At 45.8% G+C, this 20,954-nt stretch overlaps 1 protein-coding gene across 7 annotated transcripts in view; it reads right to left on the reverse strand.

The window, feature by feature from the left end:
• Nucleotides 1-746: 746 nt before the first annotated feature.
• ADAT1 (adenosine deaminase tRNA specific 1) overlaps nucleotides 747-20,954 on the reverse strand; it is a 48,366-nt gene continuing 28,158 nt past the window's right edge. For 4 of the 7 annotated variants that reach the window (XM_056525844.1, XM_056525848.1, XM_056525847.1 and 1 more), the window contains exon 10: nucleotides 748-3,040. In XM_056525844.1, coding sequence (XP_056381819.1) covers nucleotides 2,914-3,040 — 127 coding nt within the window. In that variant the 3' untranslated portion in view covers nucleotides 748-2,913. The other 3 variants (XM_056525846.1, XM_056525851.1, XM_056525845.1) reach the window with 2 other exon arrangements.

The raw sequence follows: 20,954 nt of genomic DNA on the forward strand, positions 1-20,954 counted from the left end.
ACAGTTGATCTTGGCAGTTGCAGAGCGCACAGCAGTGCACGCCACTCCTCACATCTCAGCCCGTTTTGGTAGGTAGTGTGAAGTTGTTAATTGTTGTGGGATGGGATTGGGGGGAGTGGGCATTTGGTATGATAGTCATTTTATCTGCCTCCGCCAGGTGAGCACTTGCAGGGCTGTCTCATGCAACCTCGTCCATGAGTTATCCCTTGGCCAAATGCTGCCCGGGGACTCGTTGGTGTCCCACTAGGTATAAGGACCCCCTAGTAGTGGGATTTTTCAGGGGCCATTTTCTCTTAGTTATTAATTTTTTTTTTTTTTTTTTATGAAGCGTATTAGAAAGTCTTTAACTTTAATTATGAAAAAAAAGTTTTTTTCATCTGACAGTACTCATTTAAAGGAGTACTCCGGTGCACACTTTTTTCATGTTATCCCGTCCGGGCTGCAAAATAAAAGAAAACACACTTTATCTCACCTACCAACGAGCCCCCGGAGCTCCGGTACAGGTGTTTGGTCCCTGGGCTGTATTCTTCTTCCGGTTAGCCCGACACGGAGCTTCAGCCTATCACTGGCCGCAGCGATGTCCCGCCTCGGCCAGTGATAGGCTGAAGCTCCGTGTGACGTGCCGGGCTAACAGGAAGTAAGAAGAATACAGCCCGGGGACCGAACACCTGTACCGGAGCTCCGGGGGCTCGTTGGCAGGTGAGATAAAGTACGTTTTCTTTTATTTTGCAGCCCGGACGGGATAACATGAAAAAAGTGTGCACCGGAGTACTCCTTTAAGGCTAGGTTTATACTGCCACTAAAGGGAGCACAGTTGCTCAACCCGTTTGAAGTCAGAGGGCCATGGCATCTGTTGTGCAAAGGGTCCATTTGGCTTTGTTTGGTCATGAATGAACCCTGAATGGGACAGAGCCCAATGGCAGTAACCTGCATCATGGTGAGCAGAGTTAGTGGAGATAAGCAACATGGAACACAAAAGGATGGAATAGGACCTACAGCACAGAGTATTTTAGTAGAAGATCAAGTGCCCTCTGTCCTGTTGGGAAACCGAAACAGGCTTTTTACAGTTTACATAGCTCCTTCCATACATGTCTTTACCTGTGTTTCATGGTGGTCTTGCAAATCTGCGATTTTTGCCCCAATGTTTATTTTTAACAGCATATAAAATGACTGTCGTCTCAGGTTTTCCCAGGTTTCAGTGTGACCTGAGACATTACATCACTAGTCAGGCGTTCAGAGCGAGCCTTTCTTTTTTTTCAATGTGTGAAGGAGATCATTCTGCAGTGAATTATAGTTTTGCAACAGCTGGAGGCACCCTGATTTGAAAACATTGGATTATTGCATGGAATTGAACACAGTGGGTGGGGTGGCTGATGTGTGGGAGGGAGAAAAGTGACCACACACTTCTAAATAAGGAATCATGGGTCTTTTAGTTGGAGGGAAGGAACTCCAACAGGAAATAGCCATTTCACAAAAAGATAGCCACAGCGTTATGGTTGACTCAGCATGTCCATTACTGTCTGGCAGGAAAGTACTAAAATCACCTTATGGTAAGTAACCCCTTTAAGCCCAGGTCTCAATTGCAGTTATCACAATCCCATGAACTAACCATGGCTACTAGCTCTGTGTAAGGGCAGCCTTAGGTTTTCTTTACTGATAAGCCATTCATAGACATAAGACAGCTATTAGCCTAGTTTACTTCCCACAATTCGTCTTTTGTAAATTTTTGCTGCTGTAGATTCATTGAAGGTGGTTGGCCACCTTCCACATGTGTTTTCCAAAGCACTACAGTATGTATAATGTATGACCCACTGATAAGTATGCGAAAAGTTATCAAAACCTGGGCAGAGGAAAGGCTGACCAGTTTCCCATAGCAACCAGATTGCGTCTTATTTTTCAGAGGCCTGGTTACAAATGGAAAAAGTTATGATTGGTTGCTATAGCCAACTTTTCCTCAGGTTTTGATAAACTGCCCAATGGCCGTATATTTTGCGACTCTTTCATATAACCTGTAATGAGAGAAGAAAGTATTCAGAGCCCCAAATCTGACCAAGCGGAAGACTTCTTTTGGCATATGAAGTAGAAATGGCCCTCCACTGTCCGGGAGAACCTTAAAAAAAAAAAATAATAAATACAGTGGGATGGGTATGAATTCCCCCTTTATTGGGGGGGGCTTAATTGTTTTATTATTTAGAAATAAGTAAACGATCTTGGAGCTGCCTTGTCTGTGGGTGCACTAGTCATGTGATTGTTGTGTGTCCTTACTGCTGCCAGGTATATACACACAATAAATGATATGTTTGTTTATTTACTAGGGCTCATTAAAAATTCTGCCGTCCTACCAGTCCACGGGAGAAAGATGAGCTAAGTGTCAGACAGACTTTCTCAGTATTACACATAAGGGCAGGGGGAGCTCAGATAGTAGACAGCAGAAGAGAAACCAAAGACTGCTCACAGAGGCTGGAGAAAAAGCAGATAGAAGGTAGTCTGCAGGGGAGAATAATACAGGAGTAGAGAAAAAAATTAGATGTCCTACAGCAAACAACTTGTAGAGGCTGTAGAAACAAGTAAAACTTTTAATAAAAACACAAAAGGGAAAATGTTCTAAAGGGATCCTGTCAGGGCTGTTATTCGGCTCTGGGCAGCATAACATAGCAAGAGATTCTAGTCGCCACTGGACCAGCCAATCCACTGATGATTTGCAGCTTTCACCACTTTCTACACATTCCTATTTTGGTGCTGCAGCCCAAATGCCTATAATTATATAGGACCACAAAATGCAGGGAAAAAAGAAGCCTGAAGGAAAGATTAAATTCATCCTGTGGTTCAACACAAGTCCTATATTTTGGTGGAGGTACATATTACCAAGGATCTACAGTCATGTCCATAGTTCAGTGATTTAAACTTGAACTATCAGCTGAAGTTCAGGTAATCCCGTGACGTTCGAATCCAGGATGTAAATACTTGTTCTCGCAGTTGCCTCCAGGCTTCCTGGTAAGACAATGCAGCTTCTTTATAATCACAATATGTCTTCAATTTCCTGAAGAAAGGGGGGAAAAAAAAAAAGGTAAAATACTGCATGATATGTAGATAAACCAGTAAAACAACCAGTTAATATAAATTAATGGACGCTTGCCTCATGTAGCTAGGCAAAAAATATATTCTATATAGTAACCAATTTGGAAGCCATATGTGTGATCATCCAGCTTTACTAGAGTCCTGAATGACAAATCTGCTTACTTATTCCTTATTCAGTCATCACTGCATGAAATAAATAGTTTCTTGTCCAGGACACTTAGAAAGCAGTTTTAGGAGCTATATATATATTTATATATTTTTAAACAAAACTATACAGTGACCCCCCCGACATACGATAATTTCAACATGTGATGGCCACTAAGAGGCCATCGCATGTTGAAGGCAGCATCAACATACAAAAACATTGTATGTCGGGGCCATCGCATAAACGGCTATCCGGCAGTGCTGACTGCTTCAGCTGCCGCCGGATAGCCGTTTACGGTGCCCCGTGTGCTCCGGTGATGGTATCCTACCAGTCCTCTGGGCTCCGGAGCATCCTCTTCGGGATCCCCTCCATCACGTCGCCGCGCACGCCGTCCCGTCATCCAATAGGAGCGGCGTGCGTAGTGACATGATGACGGCGACGTGAGAGCGACGTTCCGGAGCGGCGGGGACATGGCGACAGTGATGGAGCGCAACGGTGACTATCCGGACCGGCAGGGACAGGTGAGTACAACTTCCTATACTTTACATTGCACGGATCCCTCAACAAACGATGGTTCATTTGGAACGGATTACCATCGTATGTTGAGGGACCACTGTACTTACCTACACCTAGTTGCGCCACTGCTTGTTCTTCTTTCAGTCTTCCGATCACCTGTCTTCTTCCTGCATCGGCGTCCCTTCTAGGCCAGTAATTGGCTAAGTGGGAAGGTCTTTCTTTAACCCCTTAAGGACTCATGACGTACCGCTACGTCATGAGTCCGCTCCAGATCTATAACGCGGGGCCACGGCCTCTAACAACGGCCGGGACCCGTGGCTAATAGCGCGCAACATTAACCCTTTAGTCGAAAGTGAAAGCATGCCGGTTAGCTCAGGGAGCTGTTCGGGATAGCCGCGGTGAAATCACGGCATCCGAAACAGCTTACAGGACAGCAGGAGGGTCCCCACCTGCCTCCTCACTGTCCGATCGCCGAATGACTGCTCAGTGCCTGAGATCCAGGCATGAGCAGTCAAGCGGCAGAATCATCGATCAGTGGTTTCCTATGAGAAACCAGTGATCAATGTAAAAGATCAGTGTGCGCAGTGTTATAGGTCCCTATGGGAGCTATAACACTGCAAAAAAAAAAAAAGTTAAGATCATTTAACCCCTTCCCTATTAAAAGTTTGAATCACCCCCCCTTTTCCCATAAAAAAAAAAGTAAATAAAAAGAAACATATATGGTATTGCCGCGTGCGGAAATGTCCGAATTGTAAAAATATATTGTTAATTAAACCGCACGGTCAATGGCGTGCGCGCAAAAAAATTCCCAAGACCAAAATAGTGCATTTTGGTCACTTTTTATATCAATAAAAAATGAATAAAAAGCGATCAAAACGTCCGATCAATGCAAAAATGGTATCGCTAAAAACTTCAGATCACGGCGCAAAAAATTAGCGCTCATACCGCCCAATACGCAAGAAAACAAAAAAGTTATAGGGGTCAGAAGAGGACAATTTTGAACGTATACATTTTCCTGCATGTAGTTATGATTTTTTCCAGAAGTACGACAAAATCAAACCTATATAAGTAGGGTATCATTTTAATCATATGGACCTACAGAATAAAGATAAGGCGTAATTTTTACCGAAAAATGTACTGTGTAGAAACGGAAGCCCCCAAAAGTTACAAAATGGCATTTTTTTTTTCAATTTTGTCATACAATGATTTTTTTTTCCGTTTCACTGTAGATTTATGGGTAAAATGACTAACGTCATTACAAAGTAGAATTGGTGATGCAAAAAATAAGCCATAATATGGATTTTTAGGTGCAAAATTGAAAGAGTTATGATTTTTTAAAGGTAAGGAGGGAAAAACGAAAAACGCTGAACCCCTTAAGGTGTTAAAGGGGTATTGCAGCCAAAAGTAACTTACCCCCTGTCCGACCACTGGGACCCCCCACGATCTCCAGAACGGGACCTGGCAATGAGTGAGAAGCACATGTTGTAGGAGTGCATGCGCTCCATTGATTTCTACGGGAGCAACGAAAAGACCAGAGTCCAGCACTCGAGCATCATCGGCTCTCCCATAAAAATGAATAGAGCGGGTGCTGTCTACTGGTAAACAACATGTGCTCCTCACTAAGAGAGCCGGGGCCCCTTTCCAGAAATCGGAGGGGGTCCCAGCGGTCAGACCCCCCCACGATCAGCTACTTATAAGTTAATTTTGGCTGCAGTGCCCCCTTAAGTGTTCATCTCAGAAGCAGGCTGAAGAGACTAGCAGCAGAAAACTAGAAGAACAGGAGGACAGCGGGAGCTGGGGTTGGTCGGTAGTAGTATAAGTATTGTTTCTTTTCTATTTTTGCACAGCCCCATATTCATTTTTTATATAAAAGAGCTGGAATACCCCCAAACGGTGGGTATAAATTAGGTACAAATACTAACAGTCTATATCAACAGGATGCAGGTTAAGGTGTGGTGACACTGTAAGGACATAATAAAAGAGAATTGCCTTTTCTGTTCTTAACATAACCCCATTCTGCCCATCCAACTCTGCCCATACTGGTCAAATAGACCATCCCCTGTATTGACAGCTGTCTTCTAGCAAAGTATACATGGGAGATATGCAGAGACAAAAGGAATGCTGTGCGCAAGCTGTCCGATCACATCAATACAAGATAAGGACTGATTAACACAAGCACCGTGGAGACCATTGGATGTGTACACATTAGTACAGATAAGATGCCCTACAAGTTCACCTCAGGTCACAGTCCATCTAAATGAGAAGGGGAGTGATGCACAGGAGGCTTATCGGAGGAGATTTATCAAAACTTGTGTAGAGGAAAAGTGCAGTTGCCCACAGCAACCAATAGGAGCGTTTCTATAACTTTTTTTAAAAGGCCTCTAAAACATGAAAGTAACAATCTGATTGGTTGCTATGGGCAACTGTACCACTCTTCCTCTGCATAGGATTTGATACATCTCCCTCCATTGTGATTGTTGGTGTAAAATGTTATCACCTTTTTAATTCTTTTCACTTGGCTATTTGTTGGGGGTAGCAAGACTTGTACTTGTTGTGCCCGTAGTGTGAAACTGCATACATTCATGTGATTCCCACAGTAACATAAGCAACATAACCAAGCATGGCAATGTGCAACGATCGTCCTAAAGCTATATTTAGAGTTGTTTTTTATTTGTTTAAACACAGGAAGGACTTCTACTTTTCCTTCCATCTGGATCAATTTTTTGCTTTGGATAAAATAAAACGATAACGGTGGCTGCTGCAATGTGCTGACACATTCTTGACTATCAGTAAGTGAAGGGGGATATTATATATTGCTCCAGTGATCCTAATAATACATTTTAGGAAATTTCTGGTTATACGGTACCATAATCTGTTTATAATGCATATACAAAAAGCAAATAAGACAAGTAAAACATTTGCAATAAATAAATAGCTGAAATTCAGATCTCAAGGTGCAGACAGAATTAATTAAAACTATAACATATAAAAGAATAGGATTACATATACAACATCAAAAAAGGCAATGGAAAATAGGGATCGACCGATATAGATATTTTAGGGCCAATACCGATAATCTGTGACCTTTCAGGCCGATAGCCGATAACTTATACCAATATTCCGGTATAAAGTATCGGCTATTTCTTCCAAAAAAACCCGGGCGCTTTAAATCAATGATTAATGACAGTTTTCCTTTAAGACACATGCACCAACCTTCAGACTAAACGCAGCTTACCTGTTATGGAGCTGTCTCCCCCGCAGTGTTTTCAACACCTAGGCCATTGTGACTAGGATAGTCACCGCTCCCTGATCTCAAAGCTTGGGCTCTCACTTTGCGCTCTCCAGTTCAGGGGTGTGGAAATTTTATAAAAAACTACTTGTCCACGGGACTAAAATGGAGCAAAATCTACTTGTCCCTCATGACGATCCACTTGTCCGGGCCAATTTTTGCTTTTACGCTCTGATTTTTTCCTCCTTGCCCCTATATTAGCCATAAATAACTACTATAATGATACCTCTTAATTTTTCCATAACATATGCTCAAAATATATATATAAATTAAATAAAATATTGGTGAAGTGAAATTTAAATAGTTAAAGATATTTTGAAAATGTGGTGGTTTTCTTTTCTACGCCATTTACCTTGTGGTTGAGCTAACATGTTGTTTTGATACTTTAGGCCGCCTGATTACGGCAATGCCAGATTTGTACAGATTCAGTCATGTTTTACTAATCTAAAAAAAATTCAGAACTTTTATTTGAATTTTTTTTAATTGCCATTTTCTGACACTTGTATTTTATTTTTTTTTTATTTATTTTTTTTACACATACAAGGCTGTATGAGGGCTATTTTTTTGCACCATAATCAGATTTTTGTATTGGTACCATTTTGGTATTGACCCGACTTTTTAATCGCTTTTAACTTTTTTCTGGGATATAATAAAAATTGCAATTCTGTGTTTTTTTTTTTTTTTTTTACATTTACCGTACTGGTAACAATGTTATATTTTAACATCTTCCCGCAGAATGGCTTATATAAACGGCGGATTGTGCAGGTCCTCCACGCATTCCGCCGTATATATAAGGCATTCAGTTAACCCGGCGATGCGCGGCATTGCACAGGTTAACCAGCAGAAGTCCTGCTGTCATGGGCGGGAGACAAGTTCTGCCTGACATCCCAGGACATCTGTGATTGGTCCTGGTCAGAGAGTTCTGTGATTGGTCCCTGTGGACCAATCACAGTGTCTCTGCTTCTTTGTTACAGTAATGCTGGAGTTAATGTAACAGAAGAAGAGAGAAGATACAGTGTACAAAAAGCTTTTATAAAAGCTGAAGAAAACTTTGTAAAACAGCTATAAAACAGTGTCCCTGCAGTGCCCCTTACCCTGCTGCTGATTCATTCATTCATTCATTCATCAGCTGCTGTAACCTGTGATAGTGAACAGGCTACAGTGAAGAAATTGTATTTTTGCTTTTTGTTTGTATTTCCGTAGTTACAAAGAAAATATAAAAGCATTAAAGTATATATATATTAGTTATTAGTGACATATTATAGTACTAGTGGTGCTGTTACAGTTAGTTTTTTTTATTTATCTATACTTGTCTCACCGCGAGTAGTTCTAGGGATTCAGGACAGTGGTGACAGTTCGCCACTGTTTTGTTGTTTGTAGTGCGGTTACATTTTGATTGTTTGTTTCCAGGAAAGAAAAAAAAGGAAAAAAATGTAATAAAAAAAATAAAAATACAAAAAATATACAGTTCTAGTGTTGGTACAAGTGTCATCCATTCTAAAAAATATGTCAAGGCGTCGCACGTACAACACTGAGGAGGCATTTGCCTTCTTGGCATCTTCCTCAGGTTCAGACAGCGGTGAAGAGTTGCTATATTTGCCCTCTTCTTCCTCGTCCTCTACTGATTCTGATGAGGAACCTCCTCGCCACTTTCCTAGGCATAGTACTGAGCCAGGTCCTAGTTCCATCTCTGATTGGGCTCCAGCTTCAAGCTTTATACCCAATTTGCCTGTTTTTATGGCCACTGCAGGCATTAGTGTTAACAGCACGGGGTTAAAAGAAGCTGATTTTTTCCTGTTTTGTTAAACATGGGCATAATTAAAAAGCCCACAATTCGTTCATATTGGAGTAATGATATGATTTACCATACTCCATTGTACCGTGCTGACATGCCAAGTCCTGCCCAGAAAAATTCACCTGCCCGGAACTCCATGTCCTGGGTGTCGGGCGATCGGAATTCCACATCCCTGCAGTTTATTAGGTGAGTGACAATTTGAAGCGATTTGACTCATGGAGCAGCCCAAATGCTGGAATACTCTCTCCAGATGGTTGTTAGAAAATACAACGACAGCAGTGGTGTCTCCAGCTGTTGCCAAATGGGAGATAAAAAACCAACATGACAATACTAGCTTGTCTGGCATGTGCAAATTGTATGTACTAATCTGTCCAAATATATTGCTCTTCATAATAATCTATTGCTCTCTTTAAAAAAAACAATTCTGTCACACAACCCTGCCTGGTGCTTAGTTGTTCGCTAATTTGGATGACTTTATTCTAAAAGAGGACTCCTTGCTAAATAAGTGGTTCCCCATGCTTGAAAGTCTTTTCACTGTGGTCTGTCTTTTTTTAAGCCAAGTTGGTCATGGTCTACATTTATGGGTTTTTTTAACGTTTGCGCAAAAATGTTGCACCTTTTTAACAAAGGCGCAGTTAATAAATCCTGCCCACTGCATGGACAACTGCACCTCCCTGCAACCCACAGCCAATTTTTCCAAAAACATCTATTTCAAAAAGGCGCAAAAGAATTGCGCAAAATCGCGCCTTTTTACAGCCAAAAAAATGACGGGAACAGCTTTATAAATCTCCCCATTTGTTTTTAAAGTTTTTAATTCTTTTTCTACATGACTGTCCATGAGTAAACTTGGCTTTGCTCACATACGAGATGGGCTTGTTACAGTGAGACCAATGTAAGCTACACACAGCTCAGTCCTATACTTGACTCCAGGATGGTAGATGTGACCAGCCTCAGAAACATACACCCCAATAAAGAGTCACAAACGCAGAAAATACTAAATCCATTTATATATTTTGTCTACAAGTGCAGTCAGAAAATATGCAACAGAACAATTCAACGTTCTCCTGGCAATAGGTGGTTCATTCATAGTAGGGCCCCTGTGTAATCGACACCAGGGCTGGACCCTTCTGCAGACATTAGCCAACTTTTCCTGGCACTGCTACCAGCTCTGACATCGGGAAAGTAAAAGATTTTAAACAAGAGCAATAGCTTAGGAGTGGTAGGTGCCTAATCCTAAATGGGCAAAAGAAGAGGCCACTTATTTTCTATTGTACTGTACAATCCCCTATACAAGAAGCAACACGAGTGTCCAGAAATATTACACAGCACAGACCATTCATCACAAGATGCAAAAAGCTTTATACCAGTGTTTTCCAATCAGGGTGCCTCCAGCTGTTGCAAAACTACAACTCCCAGCATGCCCGGACAGCCTTCGGCTGTCCGGGCATGCTGGGAGTTGTAGTTTTGCAGCAGCTGGTGGCACCCTGGTTGGGAATCACTGCTTTATATCAAAGAAGCATTCCGCAGCTTTCTAATATATTAATGTCCCAATTACTACGTACAGTATCTCTGCTGGATTGCATTACATTATGAAGATAAAAACCCACACAGGTCTAATGATTCTCACAGAATAGGCAAGTGTTTCCTAACAAGGGTGCCTCCAGCTGTTTCAAACCCACAACTCCAAGCATGCCCAAACAGACTTTGGGATTTGTCATTTTGCAACAGCTGGAGACACAGCTGGGGAACACTGGCATATGCCATCAATTTTAACAGGTTGGATAACCCTTTCAGAGCTAAATACAGCAGCACAAAACTACAATGTTTAAAGGGGTATTCCACTGGAAAATATTTTTTTTTAAATCAACTGGTGCCAGAAATTTTAACAGATTTGGAAATTACTTCTATAAAAAAATCTTAAAGGGTAGCTCCCACCATCCTTTTTTTTTTCTTTCTGTCCCTGCCTATTGCCCATCTATCCCTAACTTTTAATCTATCCCTGCTTTAAATTTTTTATTTTTTTACTATATAAAAAATGCCTTTTTGTCTGCCTGGTAGTGTGCTCACTACCAGGCAGACTTCCCCAGCAGGCACCACATCACTGATGCCTGCTGGGGGGGCCCGACTTCCGCCCTTCGTTCCTCTACACAGGGTGCCTCCAGCTGTTTCACCACTACAACTCCCAGCATGCCCTGACATCAATTGGCTGTCAGGGCATGCTGGGAGTTGTAGTGGTGAAACAGCTGGAGGCACCCAGTGTAGATGAACGAAGGGCAGAAGTCGGGCCCCCCCTCCCCCAGAACAATAAATTTGTTCTGTAATACAACATATAAAAAAAATGTTTGGTGACAGTGCCCATTTAATGCTGCTGTATGAGCCACAGGAAGTTATTTTCTTTTTGAATTTCCTTTCTGTCTGTCCACAGTGCTCTCTGCTGACATCTCTGTCCAGAGCAAGAGAGGTTTTCTATGGGGATTTGCTCCTACTCTGGACAGTTCCTAAAATGGACAGAGGTGTCAGCAGAGAGCACTGTGGTAAGACAGAAAGGAAGTTAAAAAAGAAAAACTTCCTATGAATAATACAGCAGCTGATAAGTACTGGAAGGATTTAAAAAAAAAATATTAGAAGTAATTTACAAATCTGTTTAACTTTCTGGTACCATTTGATTTAAAAAAAAATTTTTTTCTAGTAGAGTACCCCGTTAAGTGCAGGTAAAATGTAGCAGTCTGGCTGTTTAGCACAGAGAATTGCCTAAACTAGATACAATTCTTGTACACTTTTCTATGTGATTAATATCTCATGATTTGGACATAAAAAAAGAATACTCCCATTCACTGACACTAAGCAGAGATTTTCGTAACAGCTAATATTTTATATGCAGCAATGTGTCGCATGATTCTTAAAAAGATCATTGGGATGCAGAAAGTACTTAACCCACGGGAGTGTGTGTTTTTTTTCCTTTTAAATATATAAATGCTATAAGGGTGGAACAGCTGTTTAGAAACAATACTTTCTGTTACCCACCCATATGTGACTCTCAATATGGGGTGACATCACAAGCCACTCACAAAGATACTTTATATCAAGCAACTATGCCAAAGTGTCCCACCCTATGAGAGTAGTAGAACTGCTAATCTGCAGACCATTACACCATATTGGCAGGACAAAATCATTAGCAGATCATAATACTGGGAAGTGTTGCCATTCTACTATGTGCTGCACAGTTTAGGAAATATTTGACTTTATCTTAAAATTTAAAGTATGACAAGAAGGATGAGGTTAGAGAGACCAAAAGAGAAAATGGTCTGACAGTATCCAAAACGTAAATATTTATTGCAGAAATAACATCCCAATAAAGTGCACGTGCTACAATCGGGCTTCAGCATAGGCCTGGATGAATAGTAGAGGATGCTCTGAGACTAGCAGGTTTTGGGCCACAGTTTTTGAAGCCAAAACCATGGGGAGAAAGTATAAAAGACATTGGGGGAGATTTATCAAAACCTGTCCAGAGAAAAAGTTGCTGAGTTGCCCACAGCAACCAATCAGATAGCTTCTTTCATTTTTAACAAGGCCTCTGCAAAATGAAAGAAGCGATCTGATTGGTTGCTATGGGCAACTGGGCTACTTTTCCTTTGCACAGGTTTTCATAAATCTCCCCCATTGGCTCAGATTTATCAAGATTTGTGAGAGAAAAACTGGAGAGATTGTGCCCACAGCAACCATTCACAGCTCAGCTTTCACTTTACCACAACTTGTTAAGATAGGAAAACTGAGCTGTGATTGGTTGTTATGGTTCGAAGCGTGCTCACGAGCTGAGCATGCTTTATACCCCATAGATCCCAGTTGCTATCAGCAGCCAGGACCCAGGGTTGATGCCGGAAATCGTTGATAAGGCCAATGCCCGGCATTAACCCTTTAGATGCCACAATTAAACTATTCTGGCAGCTCAGCAGAGCAGATCAGGACCATCATGGTGAAATCATGATGTCCCAATCAGCTGAGAGGATGGCAGGAGGGCCCTTACCTGCCTCCTTGCCGTCCGATCGGTGGTCTGGTGCTCCAGCCAGCCATTGCATTTTGGAGCAGCAGAGCACTGATAACAATGCTCAATGCTAAGCCAAAGCTCAGCATTGAACAGTGTATGCAATCAAAAGATTGCATGGGGACAAAAAAAAAAAAAAGTTAATAAATGGGAATACTCCCCCTTTATAAAGCATTGGTACGGCCTCACTTGGAATATGCTGTTCAGTTTTCGGCACCAGTCCATAAAAGGGACACTGTGGAGCTGGAAAGGGTGCAGAGACGCGCGACTAAACTAATATGGGGCATGGAACATCTTAGCTATGAGGAGCGATTAAAGGAGTTACAATTGTTTAGTCTTGAGAAGAGACGTTTAAGGGGGGATATGATAAACGTATATAAGTATATTAATGGCCCATACAAAAAATATGGAGAAAAATGTTCCAGGCCCCCCCAAAGGACGAGGGGGCACTCCCTCCGTCTGGAGAAGAAAAAGTTTAGTCTCAAGGGGCGACATGCCTTCTTTACCATAAGAACTCTGAACTTATGGAACAGTCTACCTCAGGAACTGGTCACAGCAGGAAAAATTAACAGCTTTAAAACAGGATTAGATACATTCCTGGAACAAAATAACATTAATGCTTATGAAGAAATATAAAATCCCATCCCTTCCCCAATATCGCGCCACACCCCTACCCTTCAATTCCCTGGTTGAACTTGATGGACATATGTCTTTTTTTCGACCGTACTAACTATAGAATAAGCCCCTCTCCTAATAAAAGTTTGAACCACCCCCCCCCATTTCCCTTTTTTTTTTTTTTTATAAAATAATGTAATCGGAAATAAACATAATCATATGTGCTACCGCCGCATGCATAAATGTCCTAACTTAACATATAAGGTTAGTTAAAGGAGAACTATGGGATTGAAAAATGTATTACCTATCCTAAGGATAGGGGATAAGTTTCAGATCGCGGGAGGTCCGACCGCTGGGGCCCCCCGCGATCTCTCGTACGGGGCCCCGGCTCTCTGGTTAGAGAGGGCGTGTTGACCACCGCACGAAGCAGCGGCCGACACGCCCCCTCCATACACTGCTATGGGAGAGCCGGAAATTGCCGAAGGCAGCGCTTCGGCTCTCCCATAGCAGTAAATGGAGGGTGCGTGTCAGCCGCCGCCTCGTGCGGTGGTCGACACACGCTCTCTATGCAGAGAGCCGCGGCCCCGTACACGAGATCGTGGGGGGGCCCCAGCGGTCGGACCCCCCGCAATCTGAAACTTATCCCCTATCCTTAGGATAGGGGATAAATTTTCAATCCCGTAGTTGTCCTTTAAACTGCACGGTCAATGGGGTACACATGGAAAAAAAAAAAAAACAAAGTCCAAAATTGTGGATTTTTTTGGTCACTTCATAGACCATAAAAAATGTATAAAAAACTGTATGGACCTGCAGAATAAAGTGTCATTTTTATTGAGAAGCGCACTATGTAGAAACAGAAGCACCCAAAGGTTACAAAATGTCATTTTTTTAAAAAAATGTCACCCCAAACGTTTTTTTGTTTCGCCGCAGATTATGTTAGAAGTGATCCCATTACAAAGTATGATTGGTGATGCAAATACAAGCCCTTATATTGGTCTGTAGAATTGAAAGAGTTACGATTTTTAGAAGTGGAGGAGGAAAAAACAAAAGTACAAAAATGAAAATTGTCCGGGTCCTTAAAGGGGTACTCCCCGTCCCAGACATCTTATCCCCTTATCCAAAGGATAGAGGATAAGATGTCTGATCGCAGGGGTCCGACTGCTGGGGACCCCCGCAATCTCTGCAGTGCCACCCCGCCGTCATCATTACAGAGCAAACTGGCTCTGTGCGTGATGACGGAGCAATGCAGGGGATGGAGCATTGTGATGTCATGTCCCACCCACTCAATACAAGTCTATGGGAGGGGGCGTGGCCCCCTCCCATAGAATTATATTAAGGGGGCGGGCCGTGACATCACAATGCTCCGTCCCCTGCAACGCCCCGTCATCACACAGAGAGCCAGTTTGCTCTGTAGTGATGACGGTGGGGTGGCGCTGCAGAGATCACGGGGGTCCCGCCGCTGGGGATAGGGGCTAGGATGTCTGGGACGGAGAACCCCTTTAAGGCCAAAATGGGCTTAAAGGGGTTAAAGAAGTTATCCACCATAAAGTGATTTTAGTACTTACCTGTCAAACAGGTGCTTGTCTTGGGGCTAAATGGCTATGTTCTGAGTCAACTATAATGATGAGGCTATTTTTTTGTGAACTGGCTATTTCCTGTTGTAGATTCCTACCTCAAACTACATGTCCCACGTTCACAATACGGAATCTCTGTGCATAGATTTAGCCAGCGGCACTAAGACCGAACGGACTGCACTGCCGTCTCCATAGACGGCAATGCATTCTGGGTGGATCTTTTGGGAGATCTGCTCAGAAATGCATTGACATCTATGGGGACAGCAATGCAGTTCATGCGGTCCTAGTGCCGCCAGCTTGATCTCCGGCAGAAATTCTGCCACAGTGTGAACCAGTGTGAGGTCATTTTTTTCCCCACACATCAGTCACCTCACCCATTGAAAAGGAGATTTTTTTTAACACTTACCGTAAAATCTCTTTCTTGAAGGATCCATTGGGGGACACAGACCGTGGTGTATGCTGCTGTCTCTAGGAGATGTGACACTATGGCAACAAAAACAGTTGGCTTCTCCCAGCAGGATATACCCGCCTTCAGGCTCTGAGCCAATCAGTTTAAGTTCCAGAGCAATAGGAGGAGACTAACAGGTCAAGAAAAACCCCAAACTGTCCGAGAACCAGAAGAAAAAAACATAACTGAACACACCCTCGGACAGAGAACCAAGGAAAATCCCAAAAGGGTGGGAGCTGTGTCCCCCAATGGATCCTTCGAGAAAGAGATTTTACGGTAAGTGTTAAAAAATCTCCTTTTCTCTATCGGCTCCATTGGGGGACACAGACCGTGGGACGTACCAAAGCCGTCTGCAACACTTTACAGCTCAGACTAGCATCAGCCGATGCAAAGGTATGAACTCGGTAGAACCTCGAGAAAGTGTGCAAAGACGACCAGGTAGCCGCCTTGCAAATCTGCGAGGCCGAGGCTCTGTTCTGGAGAGCCCAGGATGCCCCAACAGAACGGGTAGAATGAGCCACAACCCTGAAAGGAGAAATCTTCCCCTTACAGCGATAGGCCTCCGAAATGGCAGACCAAATCCACCGAGAAATGGTGGCCTTGGAAGCAGGTTGTCCCTTGCGACGACCTTCCGTAAGGACGAAAAAGGAATCACACTGATGAAACGAAGAAGTGATGGAGAGATAACAGCCCGAACTACATCCAGCTTGTGTAGTAAGCGCTCCTTAGGATGAGAAGGAGCAGGACAAAAAGACGGGAGGACAATGTCCTCATTGAGATGAAAGGCCGAAACCACCTTAGGCAAAAAGGAGGGATCTGGCAGGAAAACAACCTTGTCTTGGTGGATCACCAGAAACAGAGAACGGCAGGAGAGAGCTGCCAATTCAGACACCCTCCGGATGGAGGTGATAGCAACAAGAAACGCCACTTTCCAAGAAAGGAGGCGGAGAGACACCTCTCTAAGGGGCTCAAAGGGTGCACGCTGGAGGGCACTCAGAACCGAATTCAAGTCCCAAGGGGGGAGAGGGTGACCGATAAGGAGGAACAGCATGCGTCACTCCTTGAAGGAAAGTCCAGACATGAGAATTAGAAGCCAGGGGCCGCTGGAAAAGAACAGTAAGGGCCGAAACCTGACCTTTAAGGGAACTGAGAGACAACCCTAGTTCCAACCCCGACTGCAAAAAGGAGAGAAGACGGGGAATCGAGAAGGGAGAAGTCTTGAGCTTCACACCAACGAAAATAAGACCGCCAAGTACGGTGGTAAATTCTTGCAGAGGAGGGCTTCAACCGCCACGCTGTCAAATGCAGCGACTGTAAATTGGGGTGGCAAAGAGGACCCTGAGAGAGCAGGTCCGGACGGAGTGGAAGGCGCAGTGGAGTGTCGTCCAGGAGCCTGACTACGTCAGCGTACCACGACCTTCGGGGCAATCTGGAGCTACCAGAATGGAAGAGACGTCCTCTGCCTTGAGCTTCCTCAGCACCCTGGGAAGGAGCAGAAGAGGAGGGAACAGATAGGGAAGGGCAAACCCCGCCCAAGGAATTACTAGGGCGTCCACGGCCAGAGCCTGAAGGTCCCGGGACTTGGACACAAAAGGAAGGATCTTCCGATTGTGCCGGGATGCGAAGAGGTCGCAGAGTTGTGCGAAGACCTCTGGATGTACAGACCACTCGCCGGGGTCGGATGAGAACCGACTGAGGAAGTCCGCTTCCCAGTTGAGCACCCCTGGAATGTGAATCGCCGAAATGGCCGGAAACTTGCTCTCCACCCAGGTGAGAATCTTGGTCACCTCTGCCATGGCTGCCGAGCTGCGAGTGCCGCCCTGTCGATTTATGTACGCCACGGCCGTGGCGTTGTCCGACTGAACGCGGACAGGACGGGACTGAAGAAGGGGCTCCCAATGAAGAAGACAAAGAAGAATCGCCCGTAATTCTAATATGTTTATCGGAAGAAGGGTCTCCTGGGGAGACCAGAGTACCTGAACCGTCCAATCCCTGCACACGCCGCCCCAGCCCGACAGGCTGGCATCCGTTGTAACAACCTGCCAGTGAAGGGGAAGAAACGACCGCCCTTGGAGAAGACGGGGGGGAGCGGAGCCACCAGAGCAGAGACTGACTGACCCTGCGAGGGAGAACAATCTGACGATCGAGGGACAGAGGAGACCTGTTCCATCAGGAAAGAATTGCCAATTGAAGGGGGCGGTAATGAAACTGGGCAAAAGGTACGGCCTCCATAGTTGCCACCATCCGACCCAGGACTTCCATACAAGTGCGGATGGAGACTGATACCCGGGACCGAAGGGAGCGGACCCCCGACCGGAGCGCCAGACGTTTGTCTGGCGGAAGACAAATCCGGGCAGAGGCCGTGTCGAATTGAAGTCCCAAGAAGGTTAGAGACTGGGTAGGGCGGAGGACTGACTTGTCCCGGTTGACCATCCACCCGAAGCGAGTCAGAGTGTGGAGAGTGACGTCCAGATTCTCCAGAGTCTGGGCTCTGGTTGGTGCCTTGATGAGAAGGTCGTCCAGATAGGGTATCACCGAGATTCCCCTCGACCGTAACAGGCCCATCACTGGCGCAAGGATCTTTGTAAAGACCCAAGGAGCCGTGGCTAGACCGAAGGGGAGAGCTACAAATTGAAAGTGCCCCTCCGGAACCGCAAAGCGGAGGTACCGATGATGGCCTGGGAATATTGGCACATGGAGGTAGGCATCCTTGATGTCCACTGATGAAAGGAACTCCCCTTGTTCCAGGTATTCCACCACCGAACGGAGAGATTCCATTCGGAAGTGGCGGATGAGAAGGTGATGGTTGAGATGCTTGAGGTCCAAAATTGGAAGCACAGAACCGTCTTTCTTGGGAACCACAAAAAGATTTGAATAGAAACCCCGAAACCGTTCCCCTGGAGGAACGGGAACAATAACCCCCTGAAGAAGCAGAGACTGGAGACCCGCTCGAAATTGCTTCGCCAGAGGAGGAGACCGGGGGGCCCGGGAGTGAAAAAAGTGATCCCTTGGAAGGTAGGGTAATTCGATCCGGTAACAGTTGGACACCACATCCCTGACCCAAGAGTCCCGAAAAAACAAGAGACGACCTCCCACCCGAGAAGAAACCGCGGGTGGGGGCCTCACTTCATGCAGAAGTGGGCTAGCGGTTGCCTGATTTGGGCACAAAGCGGCCGGACCGGTTGGAGTCCGGCTTCCAAGACGGGCGTGGCCGGAACGAGGGAGCCTTCCTGTCCCGCGGGGGCGCCTGCCCGGACCCTTTGCTGAAGCCAGAGGTCCGAAAGGACCAAAAGGAAAAGGGCTTCCTTTGGGAAGTAGGGCGAGCCTTATTTTGAGGCAACAAGGAACTCTTACCTCCCGTTGCCTCAGAGATAATTTCATCAAGGCGTTTGCCAAAAAGACGACCGCCCGTAAAGGGAAGCTCAGTGAGAGACCTTTTGGAAGCGGCATCCACATTCCAAGCTTTAAGCCACATAGAGCTGCGGAGAGCCGCTAGGTGACACAGAAAAAGCAGAACAATGGGCTGCCTGCATGGAAGCTGTGCACAGGAAGTCCCCGGCTTTAGAGCATTGGAGAGCCAGAGCAGATAGATCCTCCGGGGGGGATCCCGCTAAGATATCCTGATGGAGCTTTTGGCACCACTCCGCCAGGCCCTTGGACACCCATGTCGAGGCGAAGATGGGAAGAAGAGAAGAGCCAGCTGCTTCAGTGGCAAACTTCGCTAAGGATTCTACCTTCTTGTCCGTGGGATCCTTGAAGGCAGCGGCATCTGCCAGAGGCAGTGTAGTCACCTTAGAGATCCGGAATTGGTGGATCCACTGAGGGAGGGGAAACCACCTTAGTGACAAGGTCCTTGTCAAATGGATAACGTTCTTGAATTGTCTTGATTCCCGGAAACCTCTTATCTGGATGTTTCCATGCGGTTTCCAGAATGGCGTCAAAGTCAGCGTGAGAGCTGAACCCTTGAAGTGCCGGCTTAGCACGATGAAAGGATACTCCTGGATTGACATCCCAAGATCCTGGGTCCTCTAAGTTCACCGTTGCAATTGAGTCCGGGCGGTCCTCTGCCAGATGCCGGCTCGGAAGCCTCGTCCACCAGTTCACAAGGGGAATGAGAATGAGTAGAGGCAGTCCTGGAGGGGGGCGACCCTGACCGAGTACCCGACTCTGAGAACGTCCTCTAGAGGAACAACGTTTGTGCCCAGATGACCGGGGGGCGGGACCCACGAGGGGAACGCTCACGTCTATCTGAAGACTCAATGGAAGAGTCAGACGAGGCACCCCTAGGACGCTTGTGAGAGCGTGAAGTATGTGGAGACGAGGAACGGGCCCTTCCAGAGGTCCTGCCCAGGGAAGACCCCTTCAAGGCAGACACCACTACCCGGGAGGCCTCAGCCACCGAACGGGAGACGGGAAGTCAGCCATATACTAGGACAGGGAAGAAACCCAGGCTGGTGGAGCGGCTGAACCCACCGGGACCGAAGGGACATCAGGGGGTACCAGGGGGGGCACCCCTAGGACGCTTGTGAGAGCGTGAAGTATGTGGAGACGAGGAACGGGCCCTTCCAGAGGTCCTGCCCAGGGAAGACCCCTTCAAGGCAGACACCACTACCCGGGAGGCCTCAGCCACCGAACGGGAGACGGGAAGTCAGCCATATACTAGGACAGGGAAGAAACCCAGGCTGGTGGAGCGGCTGAACCCACCGGGACCGAAGGGACATCAGGGGGTACCAGGGGGTCTGGGGGAGCAGGCAGGGCAAGTGGGCTCAGCAGAGCCAGACATCTTGGTATTACAGTGCTTACAGAGATAGTAAGTCACGGAAGTTCCAGGTTTCTGTTTAGAGGAAGGAACAGCTCGGGATACGGATAGAATGTAGAAAGAAAAAAAGGAGATAGGAACTTTCTCACCCTAGTCTGTGTCCCCTGTCAGCTGCAGAGAGGAGAACTCGCTCTGAGCAGCTAGAAAGAGAGTGAACAGGCCAGCCAATAGGAAGAGAGGGGCGTGCCTGAAGCAAGGCACTCACTAACTGACCCCTTCTAACTGAAAATCGCGCCCACGGCGCTGATTGGAGGCTGCTTTGCGCCTCCGAGAGCTCCTAGCCCTGTGGGCGGAGCTATAGACGGCCTTAAAGAACTGTCATGACGCTCGCTCCCTGTCCCGAGCGCACCTGACGGCCGTTTATGCGCCTGGGGGAAGAAAGCGGGCGGACAAAGCGCCGGCAGAGACTGCCGGAGAAGGAGAAAGTAAGCCGGCGCTGAAGCGCCCGGCACACGGCAGCGCTGCTGCTATCAGCCGCATATAAGGCGCTGCCGACAAAACGAAAGTAAACCGGCGCTGAGAGTGTCCGGCCCAATACAGCGCCGCAGCTGACAGCCGCATATAAGGCGCTGACATGGTAGCACAAGCACACACGAACACACATATAAGTGAAGTGCCCCATAAAAAAATGCC

Source organism: Hyla sarda, chromosome 6 (genome assembly GCF_029499605.1).
Source record: "Hyla sarda isolate aHylSar1 chromosome 6, aHylSar1.hap1, whole genome shotgun sequence".
NCBI lineage: Eukaryota > Metazoa > Chordata > Amphibia > Anura > Hylidae > Hyla > Hyla sarda.